At 33.8% G+C, this 16,381-nt stretch overlaps 2 protein-coding genes across 3 annotated transcripts in view; both read left to right on the top strand.

The window, feature by feature from the left end:
• Positions 1-16,381, top strand: part of LOC125876257 (OVARIAN TUMOR DOMAIN-containing deubiquitinating enzyme 11-like) — a 752,025-nt gene that overhangs the window by 249,330 nt on the left and 486,314 nt on the right. The window lies entirely within an intron of this gene.
• On the top strand, positions 300-11,497 carry LOC125876226 (COP1-interactive protein 1). 2 transcript variants are annotated; one of them, XM_049557350.1, is made up of 7 exons: positions 301-483; positions 4,021-4,138; positions 6,119-7,844; positions 8,424-9,943; positions 10,058-10,300; positions 10,518-10,655; positions 10,997-11,497. In XM_049557350.1, the coding sequence occupies exons 2-7, from the start codon at positions 4,058-4,060 to the stop codon at positions 11,243-11,245; spliced, it is 3,957 nt and encodes a 1,318-aa protein (XP_049413307.1). In that variant the 5' UTR covers positions 301-483; positions 4,021-4,057; the 3' UTR covers positions 11,246-11,497. The 2 variants fall into 2 exon arrangements, with proteins under 2 accessions (XP_049413306.1, XP_049413307.1); XM_049557349.1 differs by having other exon boundaries at positions 300-483; positions 6,119-9,943.

Genomic DNA, 16,381 nt, shown 5'->3' with positions numbered 1-16,381 from the left:
ACTAGAAAGCTCAAATATAGATGAAGTTGTAATAATAGGAGAAGTGTGTGGAAAATGTTTTTTTTTTGTTTTTTTAAACTAAATCTGAATTGCACTCTACCGACTCATTTGGGATGATGCCCCATAAATATCTTTTTCATGCTCATGGCTCGAATTTGAGATTTTCGATCCGACGTTAAAAATAGGGTAAAACGGGGAAGGGGCAACATTTGAACAAAACAATTCGCCAATTGCGAGTGGCCTGCCCCACAGCACAGCCATCTCTTGAGTGGCCCACTCCTCTTCTAGTAGCCAAAAAAAGAAGAAGAAAGAAAAGCTTCTCTCCATCCCTCTTTCCTTTCTACTGCTACTAAATACCAACAATTTCTGCACAATCTTTCTTCATTCTCTCTCTCTTTGATTCACACTTTTTCCAAGTTCAAAACAAAAACAAAAGCTTCACTCCAAAAACCAAAGCACCTAAAATCAAATCAAAATCCTCAGGTAAGCACTTATCATTTACTCTGTTTTTCTTTTATTCTATCGATTGATAGATCGATCTCTCTGTTATTATATATTTTTGTGTGTTATTATTTGCCTATATGTTTGAATCTGTGAAATTATATACAGTTTTATTTCTGTGCTTCGAAATTGATGAACTTAATTAGCTTCTATACGAAGATCTCATTTTAGTTCTCTGTGATGATTGAACATCGAATTCTTCTCACCTTTTAAGTTATCTCGATTTGTGTTCTCTGTCTTTTTTGTTTTAATTTTATTTCGATTTGGATCGCTGATTAGCACTGTGCTTTTGCGATGATCTCGAGGAAGTTAAACTATTAAAAGCACCTCTTTGTTCGTTATGTGATGATTTGATCTTCATCTTCTTCGTAAACAAATTGATCGTACATCTTCTGATTATGTTTTACTTTTGTTAATCAAAGAAGAAATTATTAAAATTCTGTAGATTAACTTTTTGGCAATTTGTGGTTGAGAGGTTACATCAATGGTGGATTTGATCATATTCATAGTGATTGATCAGTGGATGATGTAGAAATGGTAAATTTGAGATTCTTACCTGGAAGATAGTGACAAAATTATTATGTTGTTTACGCGCTTTTTTGCCTCTCGAGTCACGCCTTTTATTTTGTTTGTGTTTTTTGCTTTCATTTTTCCCTTTAGATTACTAATTAGGTCCTCCAGGAAGGAGGACATGCTAGCTTGCTCAACAGTAGTTTTCGTCAGAGAGATCGGAATATAACCTGCATTTTGTCGCATCAACAACCATCTTTTTTTCAAATGAAAATCAGTGTGATTTGAAATATGAAGAATATCCATCCGCAGATTACATTTGATTCCGTCGATTGATTTCAATTTATTTATTTGATTTTGAGTTACACAAAACTAAGAAAGTAAATAAAGACTTTTGAATTTTGTCATTAACCTGAAAAAATTATCAAATATATTTCTTTTTATAACGAGAAAAAAAAAACAACTAACGAATTGAAACGATGGACAATACTCATGTATTCATTTTAGTAGATACTGTAGTAGTTTTCACTTGGCTAAAAAAATTTCATTCAATTGCTTCGCCTCACTATGTCGTGGAGTAATTTGAGCGAATCTGTTTAACTCATTATTTTGACTGTAAAGTTCTGACTCCGTGACGCTCAAGACTCGATTAGTTTAAAATTTTATTTTATTAAATTCACTAAAAGGTTGTTGAATTTCGAAGAAAATAATTAATAAAGGTGGAATCCGAAGTAAAAATTTGGTAGGGTGTGTAAATAGAAGTATAATACTGAATGTGATATTTTAGTACTAATATTTAGATTAATTATATTGATATTACTATTTTCTTTCAAATGATTTGATATATTGTATTAAATAAATATGATTTATTGGAATAAGAATAATACTCAATAATTTTATTAGAATGTAAATAAGTATCCTGCATTATTAAATATCATGTTTTATTTCGTATAAATATAGCAGTAAATAAAATGTATAACTATAAGTCTAAAACTGTATTAATTATAAATAAAAAATGAAACTATTATCAGAAATTAAATAATATTAAAGCTACTACCTATATTATTGTCTCTAAAACAATAGACAATAACTTTGCATCTGAAGTTGGTAGAATATTGTATTTGTTGGATCTGTGACGGTGATGTTCTCGCTATAGTTATTTACTTTGTCATACACTTTGAATATTTTTATCGCACACTTATAAGAATTATTTTAATAGTAAACATACGAGTTGCTCAAATGATAAGCATTAACAAATATGGAAACTAAAGGAAAAAAAGAAACTCACTTGGCCTACCTAACTATAGTGCTTTTTCGTTTTACTAAATTTGCCGTAGTAGAAGGATAAAACTTTTGTTAGTATTTACATGTTGTAATCCTGTTTGACAATTTAAGGTAAAAAGGGGTAAAATTTTGGGAATATAACCTCCATTATTAATTGTCATCCTACAGGGAAGCCACGCTGTAAGCAACAAATGATGACAAGAAGTAAGAAAATGCCAATTGCCATGTTTAGGATGTTTTAGTATCTGTCCCACTTAAATATTCGTGCACGTCATGATAGAGTAATGCCATCATGTGGTTTGGGTCCCTGAAGAAAAGTTCAATTAAATAATACTTTTAGCTTATACTATAATAATAATTCAAAAAGATAAGATGACAAGTCTCAACCTCACTAGTCACCTGTTTATTTTTTCTTTCTGTAGAGCCAGTTGTGAGAAAAAAGTCCAAAATAGTCTTTCATCTTTGAATTAAAATTTAAAATTATTCTTTAGTTTTCACATGAATTATTAATAGTCTCTCATGTTTGCAATATTAGTGCATTTTTGGTCCTCCAATTTTTTCTATTTTTTAACATTGATTTTATTCATAATTTATGTATGAAATATTCAATTGTCATTTTATATATTTAGTGAAAATAATAACTCCATGTGAGAAGAAAAACACATTGTTTTGTTTAGTAGAAATCGTATTGCAGGTAAAGTCGAGAGGTTTATCACGACGATTTCACATGCAATAGTATAAAATTTTCTTTTCTTCCAACATCATATGTTAAAGATGTTCTTAGTTTAACTATAGTAATATTTCTACTCAACAGAACAAAGTGTTTTACTTCTCACCTTCTCTCACATAAAGTTATTATTTTTACTAAATATATATTAAAAAAAACGATTGGACATTCCTTACATATAATTGTGGACAAAATAAATGTTAAAAAATAGGTAAAAGTTTGGAGCCAATATTGCAAATATGAGGGACTATTAGTGTTCCATGTGAAAAGTCAAGAATGACTTTGAGTCTTAACCCAAAGATGAGAGACTATTTTGGGTCTTTTCTTGAGCCAATAACACTTTTGTTTTTGCTTTCACTTTTTGATTCATGACCATTAAATCCCTCTTTACCCCGTCCGATAAAGGATAATCGGAAACAGAAAATCTATTTTGTGTAGCCTTTTGGTTGTTACCTCCTTGCCTTTGCTACTTTTTGCTTTTCTGTTTTCCTAATAATAAAAAATTCAATCACCCCTTTTTGATTTTATTATAGAATATCTATAGGCAAAGAAATAAAATTCCAAAGATTTTAAAGTAAGAGAAGAAGTCGCATTATCATTGTGATGTGAGAGCTATCGACTATTGCATGTGAAAATTTTAATGCCACAGTTTTACGAAACCATTGAAAATAACTTTATGATTTGGATAAATTATAAGTTATGTCCAAATCAATATTATTTTCCTATCTTTAATTTCCTTTGCTTCTTAAAATATACTTAATTCGTGCAATACTTGTATAACATGGACTCGAAATTATGTGCCAGTATTTTTTTATATACGCCAAACTATACAGCTAACGTTTCTTTTTATTTTCCTTTCCCTTTTAAGTTGTAAAGTTTGTAACATATTCTACAGCTAAATAAGTTACTAGAGAAGTAAAATAATGTTATTGTGAATTAAGTGGAGACTTTTTAATTAGTTCTTTACCTTACCAACTTAGCTGTTTTCATCAATCCAGATACTTTAACAACTTCACAAGGTGAAATTATTTTGAGATGGAAGCAGAGACAGCAACCACAGATGTACCAGTGGTACAGGTTTCAGAAAAGATAGAGGGCAAAAAAGATCTTATTAAGGTAATGCTCGTTACTTGCCTTTTTTACTCTACTTTACTTTACTTTCTTTAATGGTTCTGGTGATATTTTGATATTTATATCCATGAAATAAATGGGATCAATCTTATTTTCAAAATGTCCCGAAACAAAATGTAGGTTATTTCTTTCTTTCAATGCTTAATTTCGAGTAGTGCCAGTAAAATGAGCCCATATTTTAGTGGGTTGGGTGAGTGATTTTTTACATGGGTCAGTGGCGGAGGCAAAATTTTTAATAAGGAGTTCAAAATCTGAAAAAATAGGAGGTTCGACATCTACTATAGATATACTTAAAAAGTTATTTTAACCAGTATATATTATATAATTTTTCGCCGAAGGGGTTCATCCGAACCCCCCTAATAGTATGGTGGCTCCGCCACTGATATATTCAACCCACAAAAATGTGGTAAAATATGGATTAGCCAAATGAATTAAACTTCTAATTTTTATTCACTCAAAATTCATGATATCACTAAAGATAGTGCAACTTTTCTTCCTTTTTATGTTATTCTATAGAACTAATTAGTCTTCTCTATAATTGAAAAGGTGATGTCTTTGACCCTCCAAAAATATATATTTTAAATGTACATTTTTTTTGTTAATTATAATTATATATTTTTTATTTGTTTAATTTTATATTGGATAATAAATAATAGTGTAAAATAAGTAAATCATGTATTAGTGTTGACATTGCTTAAAGTGCATTAAGCATCTTTTAGTCCTAAAATGCAAATATTCATATACTTTGAAATTAAAAATATTTTCATTTTGTTATTACATAAATTTATTTTATATTGAAAAGCTATAGGATTTTTATTTTATTTTTATGATACAATAAAACTAAATTAAGCATTTTCAATATTTTTCATCTAAAAAGGGACTAAAATATTTTTTCCTTATTAAATTCTTAAGTAAAGTACTATTTACTTATGAAAATATGAATAAATATGAGTAAACTAGTATTTTACCCAATTCATTTATTACCCAATTAATTTTTACCATATAAAATATGAACGGGTTGAATTATTACCCATTTACAACCCGTCCATTTGCCACCACTAATTTCAAGAATCTAGAATCTAGAATCGTAGTAGCAGAAACCTCTTAATTTGCATACTTAATCAAACTACACATCCTGTCAGTTGCTTGATCTATTGGCATTCCTTTTTAATATGTTGGGATGGAAATAGTAGGCGTTATGCGGAAGCTAATAGTTGTAAATTTTGAAAGTTGATTAAAAAAGAAAAAATCTTTGATATAGTTTGATCAATTAAACTACATATGAAAATTAATACTTATAAAAAATATAAAAACTATTAAGATCTCTCCCTAAGAAAATGATAGATATATAGGAGTTCTTTCCCCAAGAAAACCTTTTTGATTTAAAACACAATTGTGTTGAATCCAACTAAGGTAGGAAATTCGGTTTAAAGTGATTATGGATTCAACGTTTTAGATATAATTAGGGTGGTGGCACTGGAAACGACAACATGAATTTACTGCACTTTTGTCAAATAAATAGTGTATGACAAGCTTAGTTTTTTCTACTCACTGCATATATTACATCAACTATGGCGAACAATTTGCTTAATTTCGAGTAAATCATTTTTGTAATTTACCTCCTTTCTTGGTGACTCGAACTCGCAAACTTTGGGTTGGAAGTGAGGGATGCTTACCTGATTTAAAGTTCAATAAACTATAATTGAATATACTGGTTAAGAGATTCCTTTTTCCTCTTCCTCATCTTCTATTTGGATTACAGGTGTCCAATGGCGAGATAGAAGTTCAGAAGGAGCACGAAGAGTCTGCTTTTGATGGAGAGTTTATAAAAGTAGAGAAGGAAGCTTTGGAATCAAAGGATGGTTCACNGGATGCTTACCTGGTTTAAAGTTCAATAAACTATAATTGAATATACTGGTTAAGAAATTCCTTTTTCCTCTTCCGCATCTTCTATTTGGATTACAGGTGTCCAATGGCGAGATAGAAGTTCAGAAGGAGCACGAAGAGTCTGCTTTTGATGGAGAGTTTATAAAAGTAGAGAAGGAAGCTTTGGAATCAAAGGATGGTTCACATGCTGCAGCTGAAGCTTCTCCTGCAGAGGGCAAAGTGTCTGTGATGGACCGCAGCTCAAATATTTCATCTTCTAGCAGAGAATATCTTGAAGCAGAAGAAAAGGCTAAAGAACTTGAGCTTGAATTGGAAAGAGTTGCTGGTTCATTAAAAGACAGTGAATCTCAAAATGTGAAGTTAAAGGATGAATTGTCGCTCACAAAAGAGAAGCTGGACGAAACTGCAAGGAAATTTGAAGACCTTGAACTTGATCACAAGAAATTGAAAGAGCAGATTGCAGAAGCAGAAAATAGATATAGCACTGAGCTTAATGCTTTGCAAGAGGCATTGCAAGCTCAAGAATTGAATAACAAGGAGCATGTTAATGTTAAGGAGGCCTTTGACAGACTTAGCCTCGAGTTTGAAAGCTCAAAGAATAAGATGGAAGAGCTTGAACAAGAGCTGCTGGCCTCTGCAGGTGAGGCTCAAAAGTTTGAGGAGTTGCACAAACAAAGTGGCTCACTTGCAGAATCAGAGACAAAGAAGGCCTTGGATTTTGAGAGATTGCTGGAGTTGTCGAAACAGAATGCAAAAGAAGTTGAAGACCAGATGGCTTCTTTACAAGAAGAACTCAAGAGCCTAAATGAGAAGATTTCTGAAAACCAGAAGGTTGAAGAAGCACTCACGACTACAGCTTCAGAGCTTTCTAAAGTTCAAGGAGAGTTAGAGATCTCAAAATCACAAGTGCAAGATATTGAGAGTAAACTTGCATCAAAAGAAGCTCTTATAGATGAATTAAGCCAAGAGCTTGACACGAGAAAAGCTTCTGAATCTCAGGTGAAGGAGAATATTTCGTCTCTTGAGCTTTTAATATCATCCACTAAAGAAGATCTTCACGCTAAGGTATCTGAGTTGGAAGACATAAAGTTGAAAATTCAGGAGGAAGTAGGTTTAAAGGAACACATTGAGGGTAAACTGAAAAGCCAGGAAACACAACTCTCAGAGTCACAGGAGGAGCTGGCCAAACTATCTACAGAGAAAGGAGCTCTTGAAGCTGCTGTAGCCGAGATAAACAATAGTGTTGTCCAGATGAAAGAATTATGTAGTGATCTAGAGGTGAAATTGCAGCTTTCAGATGAGAAATTCAGCAATGCAGATTCTCTTCTTTCTCAAGCTTTAGCAAACAGTGCGGAGCTGGAACAGAAGCTGAAATCATTGGAAGAGCTTCACCTTGAATCGTCAAATGCCATAACTACTGCCAACCAGAAAAATGTTGAGCTCGAGGACATGCTACAAATATCCAATGCTGCTATAGAAGAAGCAAAATCGCAGCTTCAAGAAATGGAGAATCGCTGTGCTGCAGCTGAAGAGAGGAATGTGGAGCTAGAACAGAAAATAAATCTGGCGGAACTGGAAAGCAATGATACGAAGAGGGAACTAGAAGAGTTCTCTGGGAAAGTTTCTGAACTAAATGCCACCCTTGAGAAGACCCTGGAAGAAAGGAAACAGCTGGATACCAGATTGCAGGAGTATGAGGAGAAGATAGCTCATTTGGATTCTGAGTTGGTCAAATCAACTGCTCGTAATTTAGAACTTGAAGCTGAGCTTAAAAGTGTTGCTGACAAGTGTGCTGAGCATGAAGGTCGGGCCAACACCACTGATCAACGCAGCCGTGAATTAGAGGATTTAATGCTGGTATCACACTCGAAAGTAGAGGAATCCGGCAAAAAGGTGACTGACTTGGAGCAATTGCTTGAAACAGAGAAGTATAGGATTCAGGAGCTTGAAGAACAAATAAGCACATTAGAGAAGAAAGGTGTGACTGCAGAAGCAGAATCCAAGAAGCATTCTGACAGGGCATCTGAGCTTGAAGCAGACGTAAAGACATTCCTAGCAAAATTATCAAGCCTTGAGGTTGCCCTTGCAGAGACCAAGGAGAAGGAGAGTGAATTGAGTCAATCCCTGAACAATGTGACTGAGGATAAGAAAAACTTAGAGGATGTCTGCAAGAGGGAACAAGATGAGTTCTCCGGGAAAGTTTCTGAACTACAGGCCACCCTTGAGAAGACACTGGAAGAAAGGAAACAGCTGGATACTAGGTTGCAGGAGTACGAGGAGAAGATAGCTCATTTGGATTCTGAGTTGGTCAAATCAAGTGCTCGTAATTTAGAACTTGAAGCAGATCTTAGAAGTGTTACTGACAAGTGCAGTGAGCATGAAGGTCGGGCCAATACCACAGATCAACGCAGCCGTGAACTAGAGGACTTGATGCTGGTATCACACTCTAAAGTAGAGGAAGCTGGCAAAAAGGCGAGTGACTTGGAGCTATTGCTCGAAACGGAGAAATATAGGATTCGGGAGCTTGAAGAACAAATAAGCATATTGGAGAAGAAATGTGTGGCTGCAGAAGAAGAATCTAAGAAGCACTCTGACAGGGCATCTGAGCTTGAAGCAGAAGTAGAGATATTCCAAACAAAATCATCAAGCCTGGAGGTTATTCTGGCGGAGACCAAGGAGAAGGAGAACGAATTGAGTCAATGTCTCAACAGTGTGACAGAGGATAAGAAAAACTTAGAGGATGTGTACAGGAACTCAATTGAAAAACTAGCTGAAACGGAAGGCTTGCTTGAGATCCTGCGTAATGAATTGAATGCCACGCAACAAAGACTGGAAGGTATTGAGAATGATCTTAATTCTACTGGGTTGAGAGAGAGTGAGGTGATGGCGAAGCTCAAGTCAGCAGAAGAGCAGTTAGAGCAACAAGGAAGAGTTTTGGAGCAAGCAACAACTCGAAGCATAGAGCTTGAGTCATTGCATGATACTCTGAAAACGGATTCCGAGCTCAAACTCCAAGAGGCAACTGGCAAGTTTGTTACCAGAGATTCAGAGGCACAAACATTGAACGAGAAACTGAAGGCTCTTGAAGATCAGCTAAAGAGTTATGAGGAGCAGATTGGTAAATCTGCCGAAAGCTTTTCAGCTGTGAAGGAAGAACTGGACCAGGTGTTGGTGAAACTGGCTTCATCTGAAACTGACAATGAGGGCCTGAAAAAGAAAATATTGGAGGCAGAAGATAAAGCTGCAGACATTTTATCTGAAAACCAACAATTAATGGAGACAAATATGCTTCTTAAGAACAGGGTGAGTGATCTTGAAGAACTGTTAAACTCAGCCCATGCAGAAAAGGAGGACAGTGTTCAACAAATAGTTTCTCATATGAACACCATCACAGAACTGACAGACAAGCATTCCAGAGCCTCTGAACTTCAATCGGCAACTGAAGCCCGCATATCAGAAATGGAGGCAAAGATGCACGAAGCCATTCAAAACCTCACCCAGAAAGAGTCTGAAGGTAAAGAATTAATGGATAAGCTACACTCTTTTGAAGCTCTGGTGAAAACATATGAAGAGCAGACTCATGAAACAGCTACTCTGGCTGAAAATCAAAAAATGGAACTAGAGCAAAGCCATAAGAATTTGAGTCATCTTGAAAGTGTTGTTGAAGAGCTGAAAGGGAAGTGTAGCGAGCTTGAAAAGGAGAAAGAAGGACTAACTCAAGAGAACACAAAGCTAAAGGGAGAAGTGGCCTCAAATGACTCTAAACTCAATGATTTGGAAGCCAAAGTGTCAGCTGCATTTGCCGAGAAGAATGAAGCTGTTGAAGAGCTTAAATCTTCAAACCAGGCTATAGACAACTTAAAAGAGCAGCTTACTTCTGACGGGCAGAAGCTACAACTTCAGGTTAGTGCCTGGCTACTCTTTGAAATGGTATCATTCATACTACTAGGCAATTACTTCAGGTGCATGCATTTACATCTGATAACTCACTATTCTAAAAATATTCACTGTTTACAGTTATCATCCATTTTGGAGGAAAACAACTTGCTCAATGAAACACATCAAACCTCTAAGAAGGAACATCAAAATGTCATAGCACATCTTGAAGAACAGTTGAAAGCAATCAAGTCAAGTGAAGATTCTCTGAAAAGTCAATTAGAAGTTTTCCAGGCTGAGATTCATCAGAAGTCTCAATTGGAAAGCCGCATCAAGGAGCTTGAAGATCACTTAGGCAGTGCTGAAGCACAAGTAAAAGAAGAGGTAATGTAATTTCTATACAGTTAAATATACAACCAAGTTAACATTCTAGAACCTAAATTATTAGCCAGATGCGTGTTAGTAGCATTTTTCAAATATTATATTGCCATCCCAGTAATTTAAATGTTTCTGATTTTTACTCTTCTACTATAGTATGAACATTAAACATTCACTTTTCAAGCTTGGTTACTAATTCATATTTGAAATGTCAACAACACAGAAAAAAGCTATGTCCAATAAGGGATTAGAGCAGGAGGCTACTTTGAAGCGTTCTTCAGAGGAGCTGCAAGCCAAAAGCAAGGAAGTAGTAGTACTACAAAACCAAGTCAAGGAACTTGAGGAGAAATTGAAGCAGAAGGTTAGTTTCTTTCATGAACCGTATTTCCTGGCTATGAACGGAATCTGCATTTTGTAAATTCTATAACTTCCTTATCTTTTCAGCTGAATCTACTATTACCATCAGAATACTTCCACATGCTTAACCATTAGAAGAAAGAGGGGATATTGAAACACTGTAATAAGTAACTAAATGAACAAGGACATCTTATCCTCTTATATTTTTTAGTCTTTTAGAAGAATGCCGGCGTAAAATTATCAAGGATGAGAGCAATGCAAATTATATAATTAATGTGACCATAATGATCATGAAATAGCTCTAAAGATCAATGATTTTCAATTGCTTTTAATTCAAAATTGCAGGATATTGGTGGCAGTAGTAATGATCAAAAGGATGAGGTAGAGGTGAAATCAAGGGATATTGGACAAATGCTCTCCACACCAACGAAGCGAAAGAGCAAGAAGAAGTCCGAAGTCTCTTCAACTCAACCATCCTCCAGTGAATCACAAGTTCAACACATCGAAGGATCTTCTGCCCTGCCCCTGAAATTCATTCTGGGGGTTGCTCTAGTTTCAGTGATCCTGGGAATAATTCTTGGTAAAAGATATTAGTTTCAAGGTTTTCCAGTTTTGGTCTTGTTTTTAGAATGGAGTTCTTTTTTGGCTACTTTCTTTTTTACCCCTTTGTGATTTTTGAAAAGCACTTGGTCATTATTGTTGGCATATTAATAGATAGTTTGGGCTTTAAGTTTGTTGGGGAACTGGTTTTTCATATTTCCCTCAAGTTTATTGATTAATGTAGTTATCAATGTTGTATTTAATTTTGCTCATGAATTTATTTAAGAAGGCGTCGATTGTTGAAGATTTGAGAATATCAGTTTTTGCCAGAAATTTTTCTTGATGAAGTCATTTTGTTTTACTAAATGATGGCTTAAAAGTTGAAGCTTTTGGTGATATTGTGTGTTCGGTATGAAGGAACCATTTCCTTTCCAATATTTTCATATTTGGTTGATCAAATATTTTCTCTAGGAAACAAACTTTTTAAAAATGAGTTCCTTGATGAAGTAAGGAAAACAAGTTCTACTAGTGACATTCCACATTATTTGTATCCTCTCACCCTCTAAAACACATCATCTTTACCTCACCTCCATAGTTCTCATCAGTCTAAATTATATACAAATACTTTTAAGATAATAGTTTTTGCTTATCGATCTATCATACATAAGAAAATAAGCTAGCAAAGCCGCCTATTATTTATTTTTGAACCAACTATTGAAGGTAATAATTCTAAACATAATAAAAGCATACGTGAATGCAGTTGTCGCTTTTATAATGTTAAAAACTCTCCATCATATAGCGCACATTATATGTGCATTATGCAGATTTTTGTGGATAACAATACAAGGTGTCATTTGAAGTTAATAAATTAAGTTATCACTCAAAAACACTATTAGAAAAAAGTACAAATTAAGGATGCAGAAAGCATATAGCGCACATAAGTATGTGTATTATGTTGATTTTTTTTGAGTACTTTAATAGTATAATGTGGAGAAAATGATCAAAATGATCCTTCATAATGTATGGGGGTTGAATTATTTTAGTCCTTAATATATACCATGTGATAGAAATAGTTTTTAATATATGCAAAATGGGTATTGTTTTGGTCCTCAACCCTAAAGTTAACTGTCCTCTGTTAAAAACTAACGACCCCTTCCTTTGCTTCGTCCCTTTCTGTTTATCTCTTAATTGCATCATCTTTCTAAAATAGATTTAAGTTCAACACTCATTGGAATACTTGGATGAGAAATTCAATGGTACTTATTTGAGCAGCTTGTTTCATTTTCTGATAATTGTATGAATGGCAATATTTTTAGAAACTTTGATTGAATTAAAAAAAAAAAGAGTTATCCATTTGAGGACCAATCATAGGATAAAATTGGTAAGATAATGACATAGAGCAGTAGTAGATCCAAGCTTAAGGATGGATACACCCACAAAAAAAATTATCCATTATTTTAATACTATTAACTTGTAATCTCTTTTGAATGAATTAGATGATTTTTGGATTGAATGAGGCCAGTTAGTTAATTCTATGAAACATGAAATCATCAGGTTTGTGCCTTTTCACTGAATCCGTGTATTTTCAGTTTGACCCACAAGATAGAAGTTGCTTAAAAGAAGAAGAAAAAAATATTTGTTTTGGTTGCAAAAATTATGAATGTGTTTGAATAAGCTTCATATAGATAGGGTGGACTATGATCCTCCTATTGAGGAAGAACATACACTGAAGAAGAAGAAGAAGAGAAGAGAGATGACTTGGGAGGTGGAACGTTAGTTTTTAACAGAGAAATGTTAAATTTTGGGGTTTGGATCAAAATAATACCTATTTTGCATACATTAAGGACTATTTTTATCAAGTGATGTTTATTAAGGACCAAAATAATCCAACCCCCATATATGAAGGATCATTTTGATCATTATACAAAGTTAACAAATTGAGTTATCACTCAAAAATATCATTTGATTGAAGTACAAATTGTGGTGTCTTGTGTTGCCATTCATAAATATACTGACAAGTAGTATATAATGTACATAATTTGGGTAATTACTAATCAATAAAAATGAGTTATTATATCATATTGAAGACAATTTGTTGAAGGCAATATTATTATTTTGTTCACGCTGAAAGACATGTTCAAAGCAATGAGTAGAACATCTCATGAAAGAGTCACCCAAATTAGGATTACTAAAACTTCAATTCGAGTAGTAGACATGTAGATTGGTCAGTATTTTATTTTATTTTAAGAGAAAAGACATAAAGTCATGTCTTGTATTTGCATAAAGACACCTTAACTTTGAAAGTGTCTTATCATCGCACAAAATTTTTTAATATCTTTGTAAATGAGCCATTTTGACCCATTTCCTCGTCTGGGTTGTTACCACGCACATGAGGTGCGTGATGCAGTATTTTCACTACCATTAACCAGTTTAAAAGTGTCACGTGTCGCTTTATTTCTTTATTATTAATTATTTAATGATTTACTTCATCTTCCCCAAATTTAAACTCAAAAGAGCCGTTGGTAGTCCTAAATTTACGATTTCATCTTTTTATCCAAAGCAAGATCAACGTTGGTACTCTCTCTTTGACGAATTCATCATCTTCCCCCAGTGCAATAAGGTAGGAATTCGTTTTATCTTTTCGTTTCAAGTAGAAAGCGTTAATTTGAAGTTTTTTCTGGTTTAATAAAAAAGAAGATCGTTATCATATAATGTAGAGCCCTAACATGTTAGACCTTCAATTCCTTGTCCCTCCAAAAATCTTCACCAAGAAACATCAACAACGAGATTATCAACACCAGGAGAAAAAGAGAAGATTTTTCTATATTTTGTGATTTTAGAGAAAATTGAGAAATAACAAAAGAAAAGAGAAGACTTTTCTTGAAAAGAATAGGGTCGGGTCAGGTTGAACGAATATTACAGGAGTGAGCATCACGCCCGACAATCCAGATGAGGGAATGGGTCAAAATGACCCATTTACAAAGATATTAAAAAGTTTTGTGGGGTGATAAGACACTTCCAAAATTAAGGTGTCTTTATGAAAATACGGGACATCTTTAGTTGTGACTTTATGTCTTTTCTCTTATTTTAAAAGATTCTTATGTCAGTGATGATGACAACGCAAATCATACTAGTTATTCAAGTGATTTCTCATTTGATATCATTATGTTTGAGTTAGATGAATATTAATTTTATCTTGTAATAGAGCGTAATGACAATTTTTGTAAGGTAAAATGTTTAGATTCACGTAAATTTTATTGTGGTTTACATTGTGAATGGGAGCATGGGTATGTCAAATCACAACATCTTGTTCGTAACTTAAATTTTAAAGCTCCAATTCCAACAAGTTCCTCTATAATCATATCTTGAACTAATCAAAAATCTTGCAAACAAAATTAGGAAAGAAAACAACCAAATCCTGACAAGACATTGTAGATTTTACATGCTCAAGTCAACCGAGGAACTACATAAAAAGTGTAACTACAACAACAAAAAAAACATTACATAAAATCTAATAAATCTTAACAACTAGGTAATATTTGCAAAATATAAATAACAACAAGAGACCACAAATTAGTCTCAAACGGTCGATTATTTTCTTATTTTCTTTCAATTTTTCTCTTAAAACATTTCTCTCGTGTAGAGTATTCCTTAGCAAGGACCTTAGTAGATCTCTATTTTCTTCAACTTCATTCATATTAGACTGCATAACAGACCTCACATTGTTGTGTGAAGTAGTTGTATTTTTCGTCAATCGTGAATTATTTCTTTGTTCGAAAATCATCTTTCCAACGAAAATAATTGCATCCACCATTTGCCTAAAAAAATAAAAATAAAATACGTAATCTGCTTTTTGTTACAACCCCAAAATCTACGACCCGAATCCGCAGGGATCCTTGATGTCTTGACTCTTGATCCTACGGTACTCTATGCACAAACAAATATCTATTTTTTTATTTAAAAAATTGACATTCCGAACTCTTGAGACATGATCGATTTCAACAAATTTAGAAGAAAGAGAGAAAGTTTGAAGATAAAGGAGATGAACTAGGGCAAAAATAGTTGATGCCCATTTTAATGATTCATATAGAGTAGTAATGTCATATCTATAGACGACTCAGCCTTTAACGATCGTTAGCAGAGACAAAAAAAATTAGGGTATTTGTTTCATCTGTGATAATCTTATTAGACAGTGTTATTTGGTACCAGTTGCTGGTGAGAGATGACATGTATCTTGTAAAAAAAGTCATTTTCTCAATTTTGGGCTTAAATTTTTAGATGCGGATAGTTTTGTTTAGTTGGGTAGAAATCTTTAAAATGAAGATTTTGTAAGATTTTTGTACTATTCAATGTTTAGGATATATTTGATAGTCAAAGCTTTATCAGATCTGAAAAGGGAACGTAGATGCGGCACCTAACTATTTAAGTTTTGTGTTTATGCTTGAATCTGCGTCTCCTACTTTAAAAATCTTGAAGCTACAAAGAAAAAAAGGAAGTGGTAGTGGTAGTTCACAATGGAATTGATGGTTGATGGGTCTGTTTTCACATGGTGGAGTAACAATAATTATTTTCGGTGAGTTTTAGTTAGTTGAGCTAATATGAGACGTATGTGATTTGAAGGTAAGAGGGGACTTAAATCTTAGCTGATGAAGACGAAGACTTGGCGGTGGATGAGTGAAGTTCACATGGTGGATTGTAGGTGATGTCACAGCCGCCCATGTTGTTGTTGGTGTTTCTTCGTTAAAGAGAGAAGAAAAAGAACGTTAAAAGTTAAAAAAAAAAAAAAAAAAAAAAAAAAAGGAAACATCAAGAAAAAAAATTAACAAAAATAGAAAATTAATTTGAGTTGTCAAAAAGGGTCAGCCCAGCCCCACACGACCCAAGTCTCGCGGGCCAAGGAATTTGATGGGCTAGGGCGGGGCGGCTCGACCCTTCATTTGGAAGGACTTGAAAATGCTCAACCTAGTAAAAGGGTCGCGGGCTGGGGTGGGCAAGTCCTTCTTTTTTTCTTTTCAAATTTAAAATTCTACGATATCAAGAAAATAAGAAGATTTTCAAATCAATTATGGCAAACAATTGTGTTGTTTTAATAACACTAGCAAAAAATCTAGTGTGATTAGCATGTATCTAGGATACTAGATACGCGAGATACATGTATCTCGTGTAATACATCCTAGATACGCGAGAGAG

Source organism: Solanum stenotomum, chromosome 9 (genome assembly GCF_019186545.1).
Source record: "Solanum stenotomum isolate F172 chromosome 9, ASM1918654v1, whole genome shotgun sequence".
NCBI lineage: Eukaryota > Viridiplantae > Streptophyta > Magnoliopsida > Solanales > Solanaceae > Solanum > Solanum stenotomum.
This window is presented reverse-complemented; position numbering and strand designations above follow the sequence as displayed.

What these genes read in the sequence shown, in the direction of transcription:
- LOC125876226 (XM_049557349.1), top strand. Translation starts at nt 4,058, where the DNA reads ATGGAAGCAGAGACAGCAACCACAGATGTACCAGTGGTACAGGTTTCA. An exon ending in GCAAAAAAGATCTTATTAAG is followed by an intron (nt 4,139 to 6,118) that starts GTAATGCTCGTT and finishes TTTGGATTACAG; the next exon opens with GTGTCCAATGGCGAGATAGA. An exon ending in GGCAGAAGCTACAACTTCAG is followed by an intron (nt 9,944 to 10,057) that starts GTTAGTGCCTGG and finishes CACTGTTTACAG; the next exon opens with TTATCATCCATTTTGGAGGA.